This window comes from Pseudorca crassidens, chromosome 14 (assembly GCF_039906515.1).
Source record: "Pseudorca crassidens isolate mPseCra1 chromosome 14, mPseCra1.hap1, whole genome shotgun sequence".
Lineage (NCBI taxonomy): Eukaryota > Metazoa > Chordata > Mammalia > Artiodactyla > Delphinidae > Pseudorca > Pseudorca crassidens.
The window spans coordinates 38365884-38390336 of record NC_090309.1 but is presented as its reverse complement, the minus strand read 5'-3'; the positions used below and the strand labels follow the sequence as shown (position 1 = coordinate 38390336).

The 24453-nt window shown below is 34.6% G+C and overlaps 1 protein-coding gene across 8 annotated transcripts in view; it reads left to right on the top strand.

Moving 5' to 3' along the window:
• EHBP1 (EH domain binding protein 1) overlaps positions 1-24453 on the top strand; it is a 344818-nt gene that overhangs the window by 245019 nt on the left and 75346 nt on the right. For 7 of the 8 annotated variants that reach the window (XM_067704925.1, XM_067704931.1, XM_067704927.1 and 4 more), the window contains 2 exons: positions 3958-4857; positions 11237-11380. The exons of the other annotated variant lie outside the window; for it this stretch is intronic. In XM_067704925.1, the coding sequence (XP_067561026.1) occupies positions 3958-4857; positions 11237-11380 (1044 nt within the window). The remainder of the gene's footprint in view (positions 1-3957; positions 4858-11236; positions 11381-24453) is intronic. 8 annotated transcript variants of the gene reach the window in all.

Genomic DNA, 24453 nt, shown 5'->3' with positions numbered 1-24453 from the left:
GTTGAGGTAGGTTCCCTCTATGCACACTTTCTGGAGAGTTTTTATCAAAACTGTGTGCTGAATTTTGTCAAAAGAGTAATCATGTGTATTTTATACATATCATAACATTATTCTGAGAAGGGATTCATTGCCAAAAGAATTCATGGGCCAAAGTCATTAATAACCTCTAGTCTAGGCTAAAGTTTTTAATTTACTTTATTTAAATAGTTAAAACCACCAGTGAGAAAAAGACTATAAAGGGAACCTTGATAAAAGTTCAATTAACAGATGAGAATTTAAATCAACTTTTTTTTTACTTTTATTGCTCTCTAAAACCAAAAATTTATATTTCCATTAAAGAATTCTTGTTTCTTTGCAAATGCATGATGCTGGCCCCAGAGAAAAACATTTAAAAGCAGTCAGTTTTTTTAATTGAAATATGCTATTAAAAAAGATAATCTTTAAAAATCAGTATAATTTTCTTTATAGAAATCATGCTTCAAAATAAGGCATTCTCTTGAATTATTTCTTGTATGATTTTGAAGAGCCTGTGTCTGTCAAAGCAAAATGCCTTATTTTTCGTCAATTAAGTTATACAGTTGGCCCTCTGTATCCATGGATGTGGAACCCACAGATACAGAGGGCTGGCTGTATTCTACCATTTTACATAAGGGACTTGAGCATCCCCAGATTTGATATCTGCAGGGGGTGTTGGAATTAGTCCCCCATGGATACCAAGAGACAACTGTATCTTTAGATATGACAGTTCTTTACCTGCATTTTCTTGCATTTGAATAAGCAAATTTAAATGCAGACAAGAGCATTATAAAATAAACCATTATTATTTTTTATAAAGTGAAGCTTTCAAGTTACTGTTTAAAATTTTGAAAAGCAAACATTTTTTATTTTACCTAGCTATATATTTTTAAAGAGTATGAGGAATCTCATTAGGGCTTAAGTTATACTTCTTTACATTATTTTCTTCAGAAATTTAATAATGATGAACATACCTTGGATTTACATATTATTACAAAGAGAAATATATCTCATTAAAATTTTTTCTCAATTAAATCTTAAAGGGCAGACGATTATAGCTTTTTTTTTTTTTTTTTGCGGTACGTGGGCCTCTCACTGTTGTGGCCTCTCCCATTGCGGAGCACAGGCTCCGGACGCGCAGGCACAGCGGCCATGGCTCACGGGCCCAGCCGCTCCGCGGTATGTGGGATCTTCCCGGACCAGGGCACGAACCCATGTCCCCTGCATCGGCAGGCGGACTCTCAACCACTGTGCCACCAGGGGAGCCCTAGCTTTTTTTTTTTTTAAATAAATTTACTTATTTATTTCTGGCTGCCTTGGGTCTTCGCTGGTGCATGCGGGCCTTCTCTAGTTGTGGCCAGCAGGGACTACTCTTCGTTGTGGTGCATGGACTTATTGTGGTGGCTTCTCTTGTTGCAGAGCCTGGGCTCTAGGCACACGGGCTTCAGTTGTTGTGGTACATGGGCTTCAGTAGTTGTGGCTCACGGGCTCTAGAGTGCAGGCTCAGTAGTTGTGGCACATGGGCTTAGTTACTCTGCGGCATGTGGGATCTTCCCGGACCAGGGTTCGAACTTGTGTCCCCTGCATTGGCAGGTGGATTCTTAACCACTGTGCCACCAGGGAAGTCCCAATTATAGCTTTTTGAAAGGATTTTAATTTAGATGATCCCATTCATTGCACAAGTCAATACATAATTGTTGTTATACTTTCCTTTTCATCACTTTGCAACTTCTTTTTTTTTTTTTTTAACATTTATTTATTTATTTGGCTGTTCCGGGTCTTAATTGAGGCACATGGAATCTTTAGTTGCGGCATGCAGAATCTAGTTCCCTGACCAGAGACCAAACCTAGGCCCCTGCATTGGGAGCATGGAGTGTTAACCACTGGACTACCAGGGAAGTCCCACAACTTCTTACCTGATATCTACATTGAGTATCATTTGCTACCTACAGACTTATTTCCGGCTTTACACAGTTCTTCCGGGTAACCCCATCTGCCCTTAATTGGACTTAAAACAGTACAAGAAACAATGCCTGTGTCTTAAGTTCCATGCAGATGCATAACATAACTGGCAGTGACTCCTTACCAATTAAATAACATCTAGCAATGAATAAGACTATTTTCTTTTAAAGACCTCTTTTTTCTCCACACGCAGCTAAAAAGACAGTAGGTAATTGATTATCGCAGAAGAGGTTAACCTATGGGAAAATTCCTTTATAAAGTCTTGACCTCGCTTACAAGAAATCTGGTTTGTTTTTAAATTTCTTTTAGTGCAATTAGTGTGCATAAAATGAATTGCTACATGAAACAAAATACCAGCAGGAGATTCCCCACAAGTAAGCTAATCATTTTCCCAGGTCTGTAAAAAGTGCTGAATAAAAATGGTATTTACCTGTGACATCTGATCTTAACCAATATGTCAGTGTTTTAGATAATTGGGAAATGTTTAGAATACTGCCTGTGGTGCTTTTCCTGATGGTCTACAATTGATGTCTGTCAATCAAGTTGTCAGGACTCATGAGGAAGAAAATGACTTTAATTTTCCTAAAACATGTAAAATAACAAACAGGCCGAAACATGCACACCAACTGAGCCATTCTCTCAAGTAAATATTTTGAGGTACCTATACTATAAAGCATAGTGCTGTGAAAATTGAAGAGGTTTTAATATCACAATTTATTTTTCATTTTCTTTCTTATTCCATAACATTTATTAAACTACAGGAAGAATACAAGAATTAAATTCAAAGGTAGAAATGCACTGTAACATGTATATGCAAAAGACTGATTCCTTCTGAATTGTTACATAATTTCCTAAACTTGCTTTTTAGAAAAACTTTGAGTTGTGATCCTATATCTGGGTTGTTACAAAGATGAGACATTTTATATCCCAAAGCAAGAATATAACTAGAGGGTCCTTAGTTTTTCCAAGAGTATATCTAAATGTTTAGCCATATTTTTAATGCTTCCTAGCAACACAATGCTGTTTTCAAGGGTTAGTTCAGGATAGTAATAATTAATTGTAAATTGAGAAACAGCTTTGATTCTTCAAAACTAGAAAAACCTGATGTGCCACAGTCATTTAAAGGCTAACAAAAGTTATACAATGCAGCCTCACATTCTAAACTAGGTTGTACTACTCAAAACATTTCCTTCTTTCCAAAATGGATGAAGTGAAAATGAAGTCACTCTTCTCATTATGAAAATCAATCTTAATTGGGCGTTTTAAAAATGTTTCTATGTTTCTAGACTTAAATAGCACTTACTTATATTTTATACCAGGCAATCTAGGAGTTAGTTCTTTTGGGATATCTACCTGTACTTTATCTTCACAAATCACTGCAATTACATGACCACTGAAAAGAGGGGTTAATAGGAATAATAAAGCTCCAGATGAATTATTATTTCTTTATACCCTAGTTCTTTATCACAAAGTCTATTCTAAGTTTTTTTGTTTGTTTGTTTTAACTCTCATTTTTGCTTGTTTTCTTTATTGGAGAAGAACATTTCAATTGTTATTAACTAATAAAAATGTTTTACTCTTGGATCTACCAAACTTTTACAAATTTCCAACTTGGAATGTTGCTCTGTTCATGTGGCATAATGTCAGTGGCATAATGTCAGTAACATAATGTACCCTCCAATAGCAACAAAAAGCCATTAAAATTTTGCTTGTTTTTTTAAAATGGTAACTGAATTGTGTTTTATTTTTAACTCTTTTTTGAGGTGTAATTGCCATATAACAGTACCTCAGTCTCAAGTGTACAACATAATGATTTGATATTTGTATACATTGTGAAATGCTCACCACAGTAAGTCTAGTTAACATCTGTTATTTTGCTGTTTTTAAAATGTGATGATGTTTTAAGTTTCTTTAAAAAAGTTAAAATGTATGGATTGTCTGAACTCTTCAATATATCTTCTGTTTTTCTTTCCTCTGAAGGCATATGATGGATTTGCCAGCATAGGAATTTCCCGGTTATTGGAACCTTCTGATATGGTTTTATTAGCAATTCCTGACAAACTGACTGTTATGACCTATCTCTATCAAATTAGGGCACATTTCAGTGGGCAAGAGTTAAATGTTGTTCAAATAGAAGAAAATAGCAGTAAAAGCACATATAAAGTTGGAAACTATGAAACAGATACAAATAGTTCTGTTGATCAGGAAAAATTCTATGCAGAGCTTAGTGATCTGAAACGGGAGCCTCAGCTGCAGCAGCCTACCAGCGGAGGGGTAGACTTCCTATCCCAGGACGACTCTGTATTTGTAAATGATAGTGGGGTTGGAGAGTCAGAAAGTGAACACCAGACTCCTGATGATCATCTCAGTCCAAGCACAGCCTCCCCTTACTGTCGCAGGACTAAAAGTGACACAGAACCCCAAAAGTCCCAGCAGAGCTCTGGAAGGACTTCAGGATCCGATGACCCTGGAATATGTTACAGTACAGATTCAAACCACACACAAGTTTTGTTAGGCAAGAAGAGACTATTGAAAACGGAGACTTTAGAATTAAGTGACTTATACAATAGTGATAAGAAGGATGTGTCTCCACCCTTTATTTGTGAGGAGACCGATGAGCAAAAGCTTCAGGATATAGACATCAGTAGTAACTTGGAGCAAGAAAAATTAGAGAATTCCAGACCCTTAGAATGCAGATCAGATCCTGAATCACCTGTGAAAAAACCAAGTTTATCTCCCACTTCTAAACTTGGATATTCGTACAATAGAGATGCAGACCTTGCCAAGAAAAAACGTAATTCCCTGAGGCAGACAGAGTCTGATTCAGATGCTGATAGAACCATCTTAAATCATGCAAATCATTCTGCAAAAACAGTCCAGGTAAGTGAGTTAGAATGATGAATACATATATGTAGTAAATAGTTATTCTTTTTTGTTGTTTTTTTTTTTGTATTCATAGACTACTTTACAAATGATTAAAGGTGAAGTATAATTTCCCATTTTAGAAAAACCTGCTCTTCATTTAAAGTTTATAATATTTTAAGCCTATAAATAAATCCCAATTTCAAGATTGAAGAATAAAGAATGTCAACTTTTCAAATCAAAATGTTATTAACCTATAAAAATATTTTACAGAATAAGTCAAAGCTATTTCAGTATTCCATTTTGTAAGCATATCATTCTGGAAATGTATAATGCCAAATTAAAATATTTACCATTTACAGCATTTTCTTCAAATACTTTAGTTGCATTGCAGTTGGTAATTTTAGTCCCATCATTATTTGTGGTTAAAAATCCCAGTAACATCGAAATTTCTCCCCATGTGGGGAATATGGCATGGATTTAATTGAATCTATGGTGCCATCAGTGATAAGATATACCATTATTTTATGTACAACAAAGAAAGAAAAACACTGCCAATAAATTATGATACATGGTTTTCTTATCACATAGAATTTTTATTTTATACCTAGTGAAAGAGTTCTTTTAGACTTATTTAGGCATGGATTTTTTAATCATATAATGCTCTTATGTATACATAAAAAGGAATTTTTTAGCAAAATAAATTGGTTAAGGTATAATCAATTTAGAATTAGAGTTTAGACTAACTCTTATGAATCACTTTGTGATATAGAGTTGTCGGTGTTCCTGTTTTTCCACATAGTATTGTCCTCTGTGCCATCAAAAGCCTGATGTTACAACAGTGGTTCTCAAAGTATGATCTGGGGACCTCTCAGGCCCTCCAAGACTCTTTCCGAGAGTCCCCAAAGTTGAAACTATTTTCATAACAATACTAGAACTTTGTTTACCTTTTGCACTTTCATTCTGTCACAAGTGTACAATGGTGTTTTCTGGAGGCTACATGGTTTGTGATATCTCAAGAGACTGAATACAGAAGTAGATATGAGTATATAGCTGCCTTCAATTAAGGTAGATATTAAAGATTGATTTGCAAAAAATGTAAAATAGTGCTGTTCTTCTCAGTTTTGTTTTTTAGTGTAGTTATTTTTATTAGAATATGTTAACATCTAATGGGTTTATTATAGCTATTTTAAAGGAATGAATAAGTAAATACTTAAAAAAATTTTCCATTTAATTTCCAAAATGACAAATATCTATAGATGTAGCCCACATAAGCTAAAGCTTTTGGGGATCCTCAATTTTTAAGCATATAAAGGGATTCTGAGACCAGAAAGGTTGAGAACCTCTGAATTACAGCATTTCTTCACAGTTGTCTCCCAGATTTTCTTCTCAGTAATACTCACTGATAATGGCACTTTCTTTTAATTTTTTTTAAAATTATTTTTGGCTGTGTTGGGTTTTTGTTGCTGCATGCAGGCTTTCTCTAGTTGCGGCGAGTGGGGGCTACTCTTCATTGTGATGCATGGGCTTCTCATTGCAGTGGCTTCTCGTTGCAGAGCATGGGTAGGCACGTGGGCTTCAGTAGTTGTGGCATGTGGGCTCAGTAGTTGTGGCTCGCAGGCTCAGTAGTTGTGGTGCATAGCTTAGTTGCCCCGCGGCATGTGGGATCTTTCTGGACCAGGGCTTGAACCCGTGTCCCCGGCATTGACAGGCGGATTCTTAACCATTGTGCCACCAGGGAAGTCCCAGTAGCACTTTCTTAACCTTTCTGGTAGCTCCTAAGAAAAGATTTTCAGACAATAACCTGGAGTTCTGTTGCATTTCAAATAGTACTCAAGGGGTTGTTAAATGAAACATCAAGGAATTATAGTCTTGCCACCAGAATTATCAAGCACATGCATATGTAGGTACTGATGACTATGTCTTAACTACCACCTATATGACAGAGATATAAAATGTCATCAATTTTGTTTTCAGAGGTATTAAAATGTGCATCTTAGAATCAAAGAAATATAATAGCTAACAAAGCAAGCCCCTGTTCTCCTAATCAGAAATCTCAAATCTAATGTTCTAAGTACCTAAACTTTCAGAGTATCATAGTGTCCCTACAGAGTAGATAATCATTAAACATACAGTGACTGACATTTGCAGAATTTGGTGAGCCTAAATTTGAATATCAATACAGATTTTTCTCGTAAACCAGATTTTTAAGGTAAAAATGTTCAGTTAAATCTGGAAATTGATTAGTGTTTAAAAATTAAAAATGCTCTGAACTAGGACTCAGTAAACCTGGATTCTCATCTTGGCTCTCATCTTGGCTCCAGTAATTACCAGTGTAACATGTTAATTAGCCATTTAAATTCTTTAAATCTTATTTTCTAAGTATGTTAGATGAAATAATCTCTGAGAGCCCTTTAAACTCTAAAACTGTGTCGTGCTGTGATTCTGTTCAGGTGATTTAAGTGATGTACAGTAAATCCACAGGATGATAGAAGCAGCATCTATTTACAACTCCATATGTGTTTGTTTGTTGGCAATTGGTTTACTGGTTAGAATTTTGCTTAGGGTAAATTTTAAAAAATTTTTGGCAAAAGTGTTCATTGCCTGGTACCGAAAATTGTAGTATAGGTGTTAATACTTGGTAAGTTTTTTATTGTAGCTAAATTTTATTTTTCTTTTGTATACTGTATTTTATTGATTCTAAGACATACATTTTTTACATTTTAACTTCTCTGAAATCAAGATGTTACTTATAATAATATGTTAGAGTTTAACTGACAGTGTTCTTTCTTAGAAACTCATAAAAGACTCATAAAAGAGTCTAATTAGACTCTTTTTTGAGTCTAAAAGACTCATAAAAGAGTCTAATAATTAATAGCCTCTGATTAGAGGAAATTTGATCATTTAATGTGACTGTATAGACTTAACAAGTCAGAATGTTGCCCATTTGAGTGGCTGATACATGTGATGACCATTATATATCTTACACATATCTCAGACTTTACAACCCATGAGGTGAGTTGTTGGTGCCTATTATATATATATGGGAGAACCAAGATCTACAGAGTTGCCTTAAGGTCATATAATAAATGTTAAAAGTTTGAATTCAAAACCAGCCTTGTCTGACTTCAAAGTCTGTGCCCCTGAACTTTATGCTCACAATATCTCTTTGGTTTTGGCCATAACAGCACTAAAAATAATTATAGCCCAGATGTAAAATAATCAACAATTACATTAAGTCCCTTAACAGTGTTTACCCCATTAGATTCTCCAGGAATTTTTCCTAAGGAGATAATAAGAACTGTATACAAGAATTTACATATAAAGATGTTCACAAAAGCATTGTTTATGATAGTAAAAAATTATAAACAGCCTAAATATCCAATAATGTAAGACAAATTAAAGTATGATATGTTCATATTAATAGAATGCTAGGTAGACAGTTTAAAATCATGTTTTCAAAGAAATATTTAAGGATATGAGAAAATGCTCATAATATTTAGACTATTAAGTGGAAAAAAGCATGATTCTACAATGATTATCCCTGGGTGCTGGGATTGCTAATTTTTAAAAAATATTTCTTTTTTTAAAATTGAGTTGTAATTCATGTATTGTATTATTTTCAGGTGTACAACATAATGATTCAATATTTGTATCTATTGCAAAATGTTCAGCACAATAAGCCAAGTTAATATCAGTTACCATACATAGTTGCAAAAGTTTTTATTTTCCTTGTGATTAGAACTTTGGAGATCTACTCTCTTAGCAACCTTCAAATATGCAATACAGTGTTATTAACTATATTTACCATGTTGTATGTTATATTCCCATGACATACTCATTTTGACGCCTTTACCCATTTAGCCCACCCCCAGCCTCCAGCAAACACCAGTCTGTTCTCTGTATCTGTGAGCTTGGTTTCAGGGATTTTTGGGGGGGGTGGGCAGGGCGGGTTGTTTTTTAGATTCCACGTATAAGTGAGATCGTAGGGTATTTATCTTTCTCTGACTCATTTCTTTTAGCATAATGCCCTCAGGATCCATCTATGTTGTCACAAGTGGCAAGATTTAATCCTTTTTTGTAGGTAGATAATATTACAATGCATGTGGCTATACAGTTTGCCCAACACCATTTCCCCATTGTATATTTTTTTACTCCTTTGTTGTAAATTAATTGACCATATATGTATGGGTTTGTTTCTGGGCTCTCTGTTCTGTTCCACTGATCTATGTGTCTGTTTTTATGCCAGTATCATACCGGCATATATATTATAGCTTTGTAATAGTGATATAGTTTGAAATCAAGGAGGGTCATGCTTTTATTTTTCCTCTTTTTACTTTTATATATTTTCTAAAATTTCTATGATGAATATGAATTGCATTTTAATCAGAAAAAAATTTTGTGTTTATGTACTCTTAAGACCAGAGCAGTTTTTCACTGTGTAGCTGATTGGAATCCCTAAAGGACTGTATAATCACAGAATTTAGAGCTAGTGGGAACTTTAAGATGATCTACTCTAAGTATTTGAAAAGTTTACAGTGAGTGGGATTTTTTTAACATCTTTATTGGAGTATAATTGCTTTACAATGGTGTGTTAGTTTCTGCTTTATAACAAAGTGAATCAGCTATACATATACATATATCCCCATATCTCCTCCCTCTTGCGTCTCCCTCCCACCTTCCCTACCCCACCCCTCTAGGTGGTCACAAAGCACCGAGCTGATCTCCCTGTGCTATGCGGCTGCTTCCCAGTGAGTGGGATTTTAAAGATGATCTCCCTTCATTTAAAAAATGAGGAAATTGAGAGATTTTTAAAAATATATTAATAGTTAACATTTATCTGGTGCTCACTACATTACTCTCTTTCACTTAATCTTTACAATATCTTTATGAGAGTTGATCTATTTTTATCCCCATATTATAAATAAGGAAACTGAGGCTTAAAGAGTTTGAGTAGCTTGCTCACAAGTTACTCAAGTAATGGAACTAGGTCTGTCTGACTTCAGAGTTCTTAAATATCATGTAATGGTTTTAAGTGACCTGTTCAGTTTTGCATTGCTTATTATTAGTGGAAGAAGGATTAACAGTCTTGACTGCCAATTCAGCGTTCATTTAATTAATTTTGTCTGTTTTTTGAGAATACGTTGATTTGTAACCAGTTCAAATGCAGTTATGAACTCTGTTCTATTATGTCCTATCAGTATGAGGTAAAAATCTTTCATTATCGCTTATACATTTCAATTGTATCTATTAAGTTAAGAATTTTTGTTTAATCCTCTTAAAACCTTGGGTGATGAAAATGTTCTGGAATTAGCTAGTGTTGATGGTTCACAAACTTGTGAATATACTAAAAAAAAATCACTGAATTGTAGACTTCAAGAAAAATCTTTGCCTAAAATTACAGAAAAAAGTTTAAAATTTGCTGTATCAAAATATAAAGGTCACAAAGAGACCCAAAAATGATGTACTAAATTTTTTTTTGATGTACTAAATTTTTTAAGTTTCACATTATTCCAAATAAAGTAATAGGTTGCTGTTTATTACCTCTTCCTTGACCATGAATGATAATTATGACTGAACCAAAACTATGCAAAGAAAAGGAATTAAAAGAAATTAGGTATTAAAGTCATAGTCATAGCCATCTAAAGTCAGAAGTTGGCTACTTTAGTAGAGAAAAGGAATTTGAACTATACACATTATGAATATTTGTGCTTTGGATTAATGCCCCCATTTAAGAGCTGATTTCCATTGAGGTTCTACCTGTTTTTCTCCAAAAATATATTGTAAGATTACAAATTAATCCAAGAAAATACTGTTCTAATTCTGATGTTTAATTGTTGTAAGGAGAGTGAGCCATAGAGAAAAACAGTATTATTTTTCTTTAAATAAAATACGATAGCTTTGAATTTTCTATAAACGTTAAATTGTCAAGAATTTAAAGAGTTGTTGCCACAGATAATTAAAATCTTTCAAAATGCAAATTTGGAAGACACCTTGTTATCAATTCTATACAACTATAAAAATAAAACTACGAACTTGAAAAAATGTCTTTGCCAGATTATACTGTGATTAGCAAATTTGAAGAATGTATATAATATGTGTATGGACTTTATACCTTATGAGACTATGTTCTAATGAAAATGTAATTAAATTTAACCCAGTTTTAGCCAGTAAAGGTATAGTTCCTTTTAGTCAAGATATATGTATTCATTCCACAGTTTCTAGTCAACATTAATATTTTCTATGGGTAATCTCATAAAACTACAATCTTATTCCTGACCACTATTATTTTGACGAATTGTATAACTATTGATTAGTTTACAAAAATGGATTACATGGGTTTTTGGGAGTTTTGTTTGTTTGTTTTGGCTTCTAATTCTGTATCTTTGTTTTTAAGCATCGAATGTTATCCAGACAAGAAGAACTCAAAGAAAGAGCAAGAGTTCTGCTTGAGCAAGCAAGAAGAGATGCAGCTTTAAAGGCAGGGAATAAGCAGAATACCAACGCAGCCACACCGCTCTGCAACAGACAGCTAAGTGATGTGAGGAACATTGGTTAAAAAAAACATACATTGTTCATTGTAATCCTGGGGGTGTAAATAAGAGTAACTTATTTATATTTTTGATAAATTATTTTTCCACAGACTGTGTATACTGTGGGTACTTGGTACTTTCTTTGAACTGATAAATCCATACTTGGAGGAGCAGGTTGTAATTATTCCTGCACAGCAGTATTAGCTGTTAGAAAAAGTAAGATCCTGGAATATAATTTCCACATATACATGAATAATCTGTTTTTTTGTTAATTTACCCTTTGTAATTTAGTTGTACTTTGCTTAGGATTGTATTTTGTCAATGGAAGTTAATTTTGTTGGAAACATTAGAATATAACAATGATGCCTACAATTTATTGAAATATTGGGTTGGCCAGAAAGTTCTTTCAGGTTTTTCCATAAGACCCAAATGAACTTTTTGGCCAGCGCAATACTTAGCATATATTCCAGGCACTATAATGGATGTTTTACATAATTTTTATTTTACCTAACCTCATGAAGTAGATATAAAAACTCCTTTTTAGATAAGAAAACTGAAGCTGATAGGTAAGATAATATGTACAAGGTTGTAGTCGATAAATGATGAATTTAGGATTTGAACCCAAGACTTACCAGACTCCAGAGTCCATCCTCTTTCCTATCATATACTGCCATCCCTATGTTAAGCCATATTTTTATACATATTTTTGTGTAGTGCCTCACAGATAATAACGAACATATAGTAATAGATTTAGATTTAGGGGGACATGAACCTCTTCATGAATCTGAAAATTATGACAACCCTGCCCTACCCCCAATTTTACATATACATAAAACTGCATGTTCTTTTTTTTTTAATTAAGATTTTATTTTTTTAGAGCAGTTTTAAGTTAACAGAATTGAGGGGAAGGTACAGAGATTTCTCATATACCCTCTCAACCCACACATGCGTAGCCTCCCTCCTTAATAACATGCCCTGCCAGGGTGGTACATTTGTTAAAACTGTGAACCTACATTGACACATCATTATTACCCAAAGTCTGTAGTTTACATTATGGTTCACTCTTGGTGTACATTCTATGAGTTTAGACAAATGTATAATGACACGTATCCATCTTTATAATATCATACAGAGTATTTTCACTGCCCTAGGAATTCTTTGTGTTTCACCCATTTATCTCTCCCTTCATCCCCAACCTCTGGGAACCTGATAATTTTATTTTCTTCATAATTTTACCTTTTCCAGAATGTCATATATTTGGAACCGTAGTATGTTGCCTTTTCTGATATGGCTTCTTTTCACTTAGTAATATGCATTTAAGGTTCCTCCATGTCTTTTCATGATTTGATAGCTCATTTCTTTTTAATGCTGAATAATATTCCATTGTCTGGAGGTACCACAGTTTATCCATTCACCTACGGAAATGCATCTTGGTTGCTTCCAAGTTTTGGCAATCATGAATAAAGCTGCTATAGTCATCTACATGAAGGTTTTTTTTTTTTTTTTTTTTTACATGAAGGTTTTTATGTGGACTTAAGTTTTCAGCTCCTTTGGGTAAATACAAGGACGTTTGCTGGACCTTATGGTAAGAGTATGTTTACTTTTGTAAGAAATCACCAAACTGTCTTCCAAAGTAGGTGTACCATTTTTCATTCCCACCAGCAATGAATGAGAATTCTTGTGTTTTACATTCTCGCCAGCATTGGATGTTGTCAGTGTTCTGGATTTTAGCCATTCTAATAGGTGTGTAGTGGTGTCTCATTGTTTTAATTTGCATTTTGCTGATAATATATGATGTGGAACATCTTTATATATACTTATATGCCATCTGTATATCTTCTTTGGAGAGGTGTCTCTTAAGATCATTGGCCCATTTTTTAATCCGGTTGTTTTCTTACTGCTGAGTTTAAAGAGTTCTTTGTTTCTTTTGGATACCAGTCTTTTATCAGTTGTATCTTTGCAAATATTTTCTCCCTGACTGTGGCTTGTCTTCTTATTCTCTCTACATTGTGTTTCACAGAGCAGAAGGGGTTTTTTTTTGCAGTTTTTTTTTAATTAATTAATTCATGTTTTAAAATTTTTGGCTGCATTGGGTCTTCATTGCCGTGCGCAGGCTTTCTCTAGTTGCGGCGAGCAGAGGCTACTCTTTGTTGCAGTGCGTGGGCTTCTCATCGCGGTGGCTTCTCTTGTTGTGGAGCATGGGCTCTAGGTGCGTGGGCTCAGTAGTCGTGACTCGTGGGCTCTAGAGCGCAAGCTCAGTAGTTGTGGCGCACGGGCTTAGCTGCTCCGCGGCATGTGGGATCTTCCCCGACCAGGGCTCAAACCCCTGTCCCCTGCATTGGCAGGCGGATTCTTAACCATTATGCCACCAGGGAAGCACAGAGCAGAAGTTTTAAATTTTAATGAAACCCAGTTTAACCATTAGTTCTTTCATGGGTCGTGCCTTTGGCGTTATATCAAAAAGGAATCACCATACTCAAGGTCATTTAGGTTTTCTCCTGTGTTATCTTCTAGGAGTTTTACAGTATTGTGTTTTACATTTAGGTCTGTGATCCATTTTGAGTTAAATTTTGTGAAAGGTGTAAGGTCTGTGTCTAGATTTATTTTTTTGCATGTGCATGTCTGGTTGTTCCAGCACCATTTGTTGAAAAGATGATCTTTGCTCCATTGTGTTGCTTTTGTCCTATGTCACAGACATTCATTTTGGGGGTGCAAATGTAAGTAGGATTATGTTTTTAATTTCAAATTCTACTTGTTCATTTCTGGTATATAGGAAAGCAATTGACTTTTGCATGTTAACCTTGTATCTTACAACCTTGCTATAATTGCTTATTAGTTCCAGGAGAGGTTTGGCTTCTTTTTTTTTTTTTTCCTTCAATTCTTTCAGATTTCCTACATAAGATAATCATGACATCTATGAACAAAGGCAGTTTTATTTCTTCCTTCCCACGCATACTTTTTTTAATGCCTTTCAGAGAATAACCTCTGAACTTGACCACTGTTTTTCAGACTTTGTCTTTTTTTTTCTTTATTTATTATTATTTTGTTTTTCTTTAAGTGAAGTATAGTTGATTTACAATATTATATTAATTTCAGGTGTACAACGTAGTAATTCAATATTTTATAGACTGTACTCCATTTAAAATTATTGTGAAATATTGGCTATATTTCCTGTGCTGTACAATATACAGACTTCAAGTCTTTACACAGTAATGTGATATAAAATCAGTGTAGTGGGCCACAGTAATTTTATTTTCAATGAAAAGGAATAGAATATCTAAATGAAATCGAAAATATCAGAATTTATCACACATCATAGTACTTTTGTGTGAGACTTGTTTTAGTTACGTGGGTATGTGTGCTTACTGGATCTTGATATAAAATGTATTTTTAATTGTGGGTCATGATAAAAATCCTTGAGAAATGCTAATCTAGATGGCCATTTTTTCTGAGGAAGAAATTTTGTAGTCTTTATACCAGCTCTTTCAGTGCCTAGCCATCTATTATATCATCAATTTGTTGGTTCAGTCAGATATTTATTGAGTGTCAGAAATTAGTATTTTTGTAGAGATAGAAAAGACTAAGTTTCGGGGACTTCCCTAGTGGTCCAGTGGTTAAGACTTCACACTTCCACTGCAGGGGGTGCAGGTTCGAACGCAGATGAGGGAAATAAGATCCCGCCCCCCGCAAAAAAAAGAAAAGACAAGACAAAGCCTCTTCTCTCATGGAATTTACATTTTGGTGGGAAGAGACTGGTAATAATGAATAAATAAGTTAACTACAGACTGTGAAAACTACATGATATAGTAGAGGATAATTTGAGTAGGTACGAGTGACTTGAGGAAGGGACATTTGAACTAAGACTTGATGGGAGAGAAGGATCCAGTTAAGTAAATAGCCACAGAGAGAATATTCTCTTTAAAAAGAGAGTTATTTTGTTGATATTATATTTTATTTGTGATAAATTTTGTTTCATAGTTCTTTCAGGCTCTAAAAATTATGGAAAATTTATAGCTCTATATTTTTCAAGTGTGTTGATTTTAAATTTAGAACACCTGAGATTTAAATGATCTGCCAAGTAGATCTTAAAAAGCCATTATTTTACCTATGTGTAAATTTTACATATATTAATAATTGTCATCTAATGTTTATGAGCACTTACCATGTATCAAGCAGGATTCAAAGTGCTTTCTTGTGGATTTTCTTGTTTAATCTTCACAACAATTATATGAGTTAAGTATAATCTCTGTTTTATAGTTGAGAAAACTGACATACAAATTAATGAGTTGCCCATGGTCACACAGCCTATAAGTAACAGAGCCAAGAATTGAACCTAGACAATTTGACTTCAGAGAGTATGTTTTTAAAGCATTATGTTTTATTTCCTTCTTGTTTATTTTTCTGAAATCCTTGTGAAGTAGGAATAGATATTACTGTTGTATCCATTGTAGAGGTTAAGAAAACGAGTTAGGAAAGGGTGTTTAAATTTACCTAGGGTTGCAAACAGTGGCAAACTAGGCTTAGAATTCAAGTATCCTGATTTTTAAGGCTGTTTGTTTTTTCATTCAATTTATTCATTTATTACTTTAAACTGTCAACACATATTTTATTGGTCATCTCTTCTTTTTAAGGCACCAGTAATTTTGCTTGCACTTCTAATTTCCCAAATAAAACTTAAACTTTTAGCTAAATTACATTAGTGTGAATTCAGTATCATAAGTTAACTACTAAAACATCACATATTCTATGTCTGTGACATCTTACTGTATCTGTAAAATATATAACTTGGATTTTAAGAAACATGATGTTAGTGATGTTTCATCGAGTTGGATAATACTGCTGGTGGCATGTTACTTGCCACATCTTTCTGGAAACCAAGTAAACTTCATTAAGAAATGCTCATTCCATTTTATCCAATAATTCCACTAACAAAGATCAATATGCAGGTTTTCATCACATAGTTATTTATAATAGCAAAAGTAACGGAATGGCAGTCACTCAGACTAGGGGAATGATCAAATGAATTACAACAAATATATATACTTGTTATGTAGCTATTGAAAATTATTCAATAATGTTTTGAAAGAATATTGAAAGGACATAGGGAAATGTGCACAGTGTCATTTTGTACAAAAAGAAAGATATAAAATAGCATATGGCATACGAACTCCATTTTGAAAGACTGTGTTTTTATATATGCATTGTAAAGTTCAGGAAGGAAAATAATCAAAATATTAATATTTATCTCGGGCTTCCCTGGTGGCGCAGTGGTTGAGAGTCCACCTGCCAATGCAGGGGACATGGGTTTGTGCCCAGGTCCGGGAAGATCCCACATGCCGCGGAGCCGCTGGGCCCGTGAGCCATGGCCACTGAGCCTGCGCATCCAGAGCCTGTGCTCCGCAACGGGAGAGGCCACAACAGTGAGAGGCACGCATACCGCAAAAAAAAAAAATTTATCCTGAAGGGTAATATAACAAATGGCTTACAGAGTTTTTTCCCTTTATTCTCTCTTTTAAAAATATGTCATGTTTAGATAAATATTTTAAACTAGGGAAATTTTTGGTATCCAAAAAGGATGTTTTTAATAGATTGTTTTCTTAGCATACCCAAATGTACTTGACCATAAAGCTGTTTCATTTAAACTAATGTTGTGTTTCAGTATCTCTAAGGGTGTGTGTGTGTGTGTGTGTGTGTGTGTGTGTGTGTGTGTGTGTGTGTGTTTTAAGAAGAGATGTAGAAAGAACTATTCACTTTTACAGTTGATGATATTTGTTTGTGCTTAGGTGTGGAATAAATGGCGAATTCAATACTATCAATTCTGTTCACATTGAGAAGACATTTGCTTACTTTATTGCATTTGTTTCCCACTTACGCAAAGTTGTACCCTACTGCTTATGAAACTATGCTTCAAACAGTCCCAAAGATATTTTCCCTACCCTTCCTCTTTCAGGTTATCTTTTGCTACATTATAAAACACTGAAAACCTATTGGCATAAAATAACCATTTTATTTTGCTTACAGATTCTATAAATTAGGCCTTAGGATAGGACACTGGGGGAATGTTTTATTTCTGTTGCATGTTGTCAGGGGCTGGTTTTCTTCTAGGAACTATGCTGTCAGTTGGAACACCTACATGTGGCCTCTCCATATGGTTTCTCTACTTGGGCTAGTTTGGGCTTCCTCACAGCATGGTGGCTGGGTCTAACAGCGAGTGTCCCAAGAGAGTAAAGTGAACTCTCTTATGCATTCTTATGATCTAGCTTTAAAAGTCACCTTTGCCATACTGTTGACCTGAGGAGACACAAAGCCACACCCAGGTTTAAGTAGCAGAGACATAGACCCCACCACATTGTAAGAAGAATGTGTGGCATGGAAGATATTGTTGTAGCCTCTTCTCAGTTATAGTTTAAGCTCACTTTAAAAACTCTCTTGCGCATTCTACTGTTGCTCATTTTTCAGATAAGTCAAGCCGTATATAGATGTGTTGGGAAGAACATCAGTTCCATGACCTAAATAGTACATTCTGGGACTGTTGCTCTAGTTTTGACATTTGTTACTCTGTGGGCCTTATAGCTAATATTGAAATGATTTAAGAAAGAAAATGTAAAATATCAGGTAACTCCCGTTTCACAAAAGAAGTTAGACCTTGCCATTGCTTTTCAGATTTTCAGTTTAGTATGCAACTTTATAATCAGGTTGATAGCTTTTCCAATGATATGGTAGTTTTCTTAATTTGATCATTTTCTTTATCATTTCTGGTAGCTCTTGTACATACAGGTTTGAGTTATTTCGTAGTACTGTCCATATTTTGGAAAAGTAGTATGGCCAACTTGGCTGACAAAATTAAAAGGGAAGATACCAAATTTCATCTCTGGAGCAACTGAATATGAGTTAAGTGATACTAAAAGTAGAAATTATTTAATCTCTCTAAATCTGTTTTTCCATTTGTGATATGGAGGCAAAGAAAATTTTTTTCTCCTGTGTGACATTCAAATTAATTGGTGTCCACGGTGGAGTGGGTAAGGGAACCATGACTAATGCCATCCCCACTTCAGTGTCAGCATCCCTTTCACTCTGGAGAGATCAAAAGACTTCTGGTAAATAAAAAGCAGGCTTAACTAAGAAAAAAAAAATCTGGCATCTAATTTAGTGAACTGCTGCTACTATTTTCACTTCCTTATGCTCTTTAATTTGAGCCTTAATTTACCATGCCCTTATTTTTAAATTCATTATAAATTATCTTGCGTTTATAATGTATCCTTTGGTACTAAGAGTCTAGTTGCTGGCAGGGAGAGATATATATATACCCGCAGGTACCCACGGCTTTTTGTGTTCTTAGTTTAACTGAGAGTTCCCAAGAGTGAGAAAAAAAAAAAAAAGTTGGTACCCAGGAGTGACCCCAAGTCTTGAATAAATGAGTCACTGACCTTAAATCTTCAAGAGTTTACCGAAGAGCTTAGTTACTCTTAGGAGACTGCTGATATAGGACTTCTTCAGCAATTTCTATCTCTTATCCTTCTAAACTTCGTTTCTATACAGCTAATCTAGGACCTTCTGATGAATACCAGGAAGAATGAGTAGAGCTATTTTAATAATTGATGTTAGAGTTCTTAAATAGAAGTATAATTGCATGGGACAATGTCCGTCTGCTCTGTACATGTTAACCGCTTTTGAGGTATCTAGTTTGTATCTAGTTCTGGGCTGAGAGAGAGAACTTACAGAGGATTCAGGGAAGTGTTAAAGGATTGAAAGCGAAGGTCTACTTTTAAGGAAAGACAGGCTTATGAAATATAAAGAGAGGACTGTGAAATAGTTTAAGTAGTAATTTGAGTATATGAAGGCTCAGATTCTTTCTCCCGCTTACCCAAGAGAATAAGTTCCAAACTACTCAAAATGGCCTCATATAAAAAGTTCTTGCAAATCCTGCCCCTTCCCTTTCTAGCCTCATTTCTCACCTCTCTCCCATTATTCACTCTACAGTCTAACTCAACTAAGTTGCTTAGAATGTGGCATACTCTTTCGTTCCTGTATCAAGCATTTGCTGTTCTCCCTGAAATGCCTGTCTTCCCTTGTTAGGAAAATAACTTCTTCTGTGAGTACCTCTGTCATGGCTCCTAGCAGCAAAGTTAATTCTCCTTCCTGTATCTTTTTCTAATATATTGTACATATTACTACTGCCACATTTCCCATATAATTATCTAATTATACATCTCTCTCTCCCTCAACTGTGAGCTATTCAAAGTACAAGAACCTTGTATCCCCAGCACCAAGTATTAATATTAAGTAAATGTTTGTTCAATGAATAAGTTAAGGGAGGGAATAGTGACAGTCTATTTTTCATATCTTCTGAGTGTCAGCTAAGAAAAACATGAGCTTAAATATGAAAACTTGGGGTTGCTATAAGGAGTTTCTTGGTAAACAGGGAAAAAAACTGACTCTGAAGGTCTTTACAGCAGAACTGATTATCATTGGTCAGAGAAAGTTAAAGGGTTCCCCTTTCTCAGATCAGTTACAGAGATGACATTTGCCACTTGGGGGCTCGAGGTTCCCTGTATCATCCTTTTCTTCCTATTCTTGTATCCTACATTTTGATACCTTGCTTTGTTATGGTGTGTACACACCAAATTCTTACACATACCTACTCTTCCTATACTCTGGGATCTCTCATTAGAGTTCAGCTCCCAGCTCTGCCTTGAATCACATCACTCTAAGCAAACATTCCCTCATATAAATTAGTATAGCTTTATGCTGGAAGGCTAGGAAACAATTTCTAAGACACTGAAGACAACTCTTGGTAATACTATCTTGTGGATCCTCATGTACAGACTCTACTTAAGTAATCTTCGGAAAATATTTGAGCTGTAATTTCTCTTAAAAGGGAACTTACAAACACAGATACTGTAAACCTTATAATTTTTCTTAATTTTTGTCAAGATTACCATTGCGTGTTTTAATGAGAACTTGCTGCAAGTACATGATGAATTTAGATCTTTTTTAGGGAAAGTAGTTTACATTATTCATTTGTATCTCTGTGCCTTTAAACATTTGTTTAACCTGTTTCAGGTGTTTTCTGAAATTAGTTTTCTATAGGAGACAGATTTCATTGCTCTGAGCTCTGTGATTTCTATTTCTTTGCTTCCTATTCCTTTTGAGATTTTCATTTTACATTTTACTAATATAAATTTTAGGTGTGATATTTGTTTTGTTCATTATTTTTCACGTATACTTAAAATAACTTTTTTCAAAGTACAACTGAAGGGTTTGACAGGTTCAACAATCTAGCCATTATATAGCCAAAGGAGCTTCCTTGACTGTATAATATATTTAAACTTAAACTCTGAGAAAAATGTAATAACTTTTTTCAAGAAAATATTTCCTTTTTTTTTTTAATATCTTTTTTTTTTTAATATCTTTATTGGGGTATAATCGCTTTACAATGGTGTGCTAGTTTCTGCTTTATAACAAAGTGAATCAGTTATACATATATATATGTTCCCATATCTCTTCCCTCCCGCGTCTCCCTGCCTCCCACCCTCCCCATCCCACCCCTCCAGACGGTCACAAAGCACCTAGTTGATATCCCTGTGCTATGCGGCTGCTTCCCACTAGCTATCTACCTTACGTTTGGTAGTGTATATATGTCCATGTCTCTCTCTCGCTTTCTTTATTACTCAATTCTCACACTTTTTCCCCAAGAAATGCATAAATAGAATTTAAGAAGCTAGTCTATTTCAGACTCTTTTGCTTATTACTTTACATTCGAATATAGTTGCTTTTTTAAAAAAATACATTTAATAAATCCACCATGACATTTAGTTATACTCATGTAATTATAATAAATAGCTGAAAGACATGTTTGCATTTGATATACTAAAGTTTAGGATCAGTACACTCTAAGAATAAGGAGTGACAATCCTGCTACCCACACTCCTTGGAATTGCTATTAGGATATGAAGCACTTTGAACCTATCAGAAGAAGGATGCTATATAGGTTTAATTATACCTTTTCGTTTTTAAGAAAGAATGAAATCTATTTTATAAATAGAAAGTCTAAAAAGAGAATTGGGAATGAGTCTTCAATCTAGTTTAATCACTTAACAGTGAATTTATAAATATGTTTTTCATTTTTTCAATCATAAATTATGTAACATAAGAATATGCTTTGCATATAGTTGTTAGATACCAGGAATTTTGTTTTGTTTTGTTTTGTTTTTGTTTTTTTTTTGGCGGTACGCGGGCCTCTCACTGTTGTGGCCTCTCCCGTTGCGGAGCACAGGCTCCGGACGCTCACGGGCCCAGCCACTTGCGTCATGTGGGATCTTCCCGGACTGGGGCACGAACCCGTGTCCCCTGCATCGGCAGGCAGACTCTCAACCACTGCGCCACCAGGGAAGCCCTGGAATATTTTTTAAAAGAAAAATCAGCCAAAAAATCACAACATTATTATAATCCAGACTTGAAGTTTTTTGTCTGATATTTAATCTGCAAACATAGTGAGTGACCCATTACAATTAATTGGCATAGGAGTCCACCCTCACTTAGCAGGATCAAACTGCAAGTTAGCAGCAAGTCCTGAAAGGTTTGTAATATCTGTCTTTAAAGGTTTGCAGTAATATTTGAATCCTCTAAAGAAAACTGTGTATATGGGAAAGGAATTTCAGTTTGGTCAGTCCTTAGTTAACTACAAAGATCAGCAATCAAAGAAAGATACAGTGACTTTTTTTTTTTTACTGGTCATTAGCAGTGAATCCAAAGGGCTTATTTGGTAAGAATGCAAGCCGCTCTTTTGCGAATTAAACCTTTAACAGGTATTTTGTTGATACGAAGGGGTGGGACATCAACCTTGTACTTTTGATGTTAATTGGAAAATATTGATTTAAATGGGACTAGTCCGTTGTGCTGATAATTGTAGCAGATTTAGATAAGATCACTAGATCTTTTCCATATAATCAAAGAAGCAGTTACCATCCAACTGGTAAAAAACACTAAATATCATCATATCATCTATCTCTGAAAGAAACTTTTCCCGTAGTTTTCATATATATATATGTGTCCCAAGTATGTCTCATCGTAAAAATGTATGTAAGATTATGCTTATATGTTTATGAAGATCGGCTGTGTTACATTTAAATGGCTAGCCTCTAGGAATCAAACTTTAAAGTTAAGGTCAAGCTAAAATTTTTATTTTTCCTGATTACATATAGTTCTATTACTAGGAAGAAGTAGGTAACTTTGCACTTGTAATTTTAAAAGAACATCAGTTATTATAAAAAGAAATCTAAAACCTCTAATAACAGAGAGTAAGAATTTGTCTTATTTACAGATTTTTATTCTCTGTATGAACTTGAATGTCTACACCCAGGGCACAGAGATGAAAATATATTCCTTATTTCTTACACCAACACAATTGATAGAAGATTTAATGTACATAATCCGTTTCAGACCAGTAAGACACTTTAAATATATAGCTTAATCTTTTTTATAGTTGCATTTTATAGGAGAAGAATGCCAATGTACTTCTGTATTCGACATAAATGCCTCTGTACATAGCAGTGGTTTTTATTCATTATGATTTAAATAATAGTTTATCTATTATGTCTAAATTTAAGTTGATTTGAAGCCTACTATCCTAACAATGGCTACTAGACTTCTTAGAAAACATATTGTTAGCTTGCTCGCATATCTTCAAAGTCACACAAAACACTAGCATTGTTGGGGGAGAAAACTCAAGCATCTTTTCTATTATGTGGCCACAAACCCCTAGTCTCAAAAGTCTTATTTATTTGAGATTGCCATGAATACATGAATCTAGGGCTAGGTATTTTAGCATCAGGAACACTCCTTTTATGCGACTATTAATGGCCATAGACATTTTCCATATGGCTGTTCAGTGCAGTGTTGAACATCCCAGGATGATATCACCGTTACTAAGAGCTATATTTTGTATTGCCTATTCTGTTATTGCTCAGTATGCACAAGGGTAGAGTTTAAATCTTTATTCATTTCATTTTTTAATGTTTCTTTTGTTCTCCTTATCATGTTCTGGCTTTCCCAAGGATATATGCTTTGAACGAAAAGTCACATGTGCATTACTAATTGTGTGCTATTGTATTTAAGGTTCCTAGTGGTGGCACTGTGAAGCTCCTAATTCCTTTGCTTCACTTGATGTAAAATAATCTGAGTGTCTTTGATAGCAGTGAAACAGTATTAATTGTTTTGTACATTTCTTGGTCACTCTTCTTAGGTGGTCTTCATAATCTATTAGAACTTTCAGCCAGATTTTTGTAATGTCATGCCTCCAGCAGTGATTAAATTGGTAATTAATGAACAGTCTTTGGCAATGTAAACCACATCCCGTTAATTTTCCCTTTTGAGTTTTTAGAAGTTGTCTTCTGTGTCAGAAATCATTGCGCCACCTTGCTATGGCCCCTTGGCATGAAACCACAACGACTTGATTTTTGCAGCCATTAGTAGATCAGAGCAGTAATTTCACAGTATTTTGGTCAAGGTAATTATAATACCAAGAACTGAGTAGATTTGAAAATTCACGAAAGAAGTCCAGAAATACCAGGTGAGCTTCCTTGTGTTCACTGGAACGTTATGATTAGTTTAATTGGTCTTTGTTTGATTTTAGCCGCAGAAACTATTTGTGTCACAGCAGTGCAGTGACTTTATACTTGAGTGTTTCTGACCTTCTTTGACAGGGGTGGGTGCAAAAATGAACCCTTTGAAATAGTTCCCTTCCCCAAAGGGGGTTAAACTGCATTTAAAAAATTAACTATAGAAAAGAAAACTCTAATTAATTTCTTAATATCTTACTTTATTTTATGAAATCCTTAGCAAGTGTATTTTCTCTGTTTAAAATGTTTGCAGCTATTTTGATTTAAAATTTTTTTAACCATTACCCTTTCCTGCCTCTGAGATTGTTGACGTACTGCTTCGATATTATAAAAGAACATTGCAATGCCTTAATGAGAGTGAAATTGAAATGCTGCTTTCCTTTTCATCACAAAGTAGATAAAAGTATTCCCATACTTGACTGATTGCTTATATGTGTATTAACCCTCAGTGATACATTGTG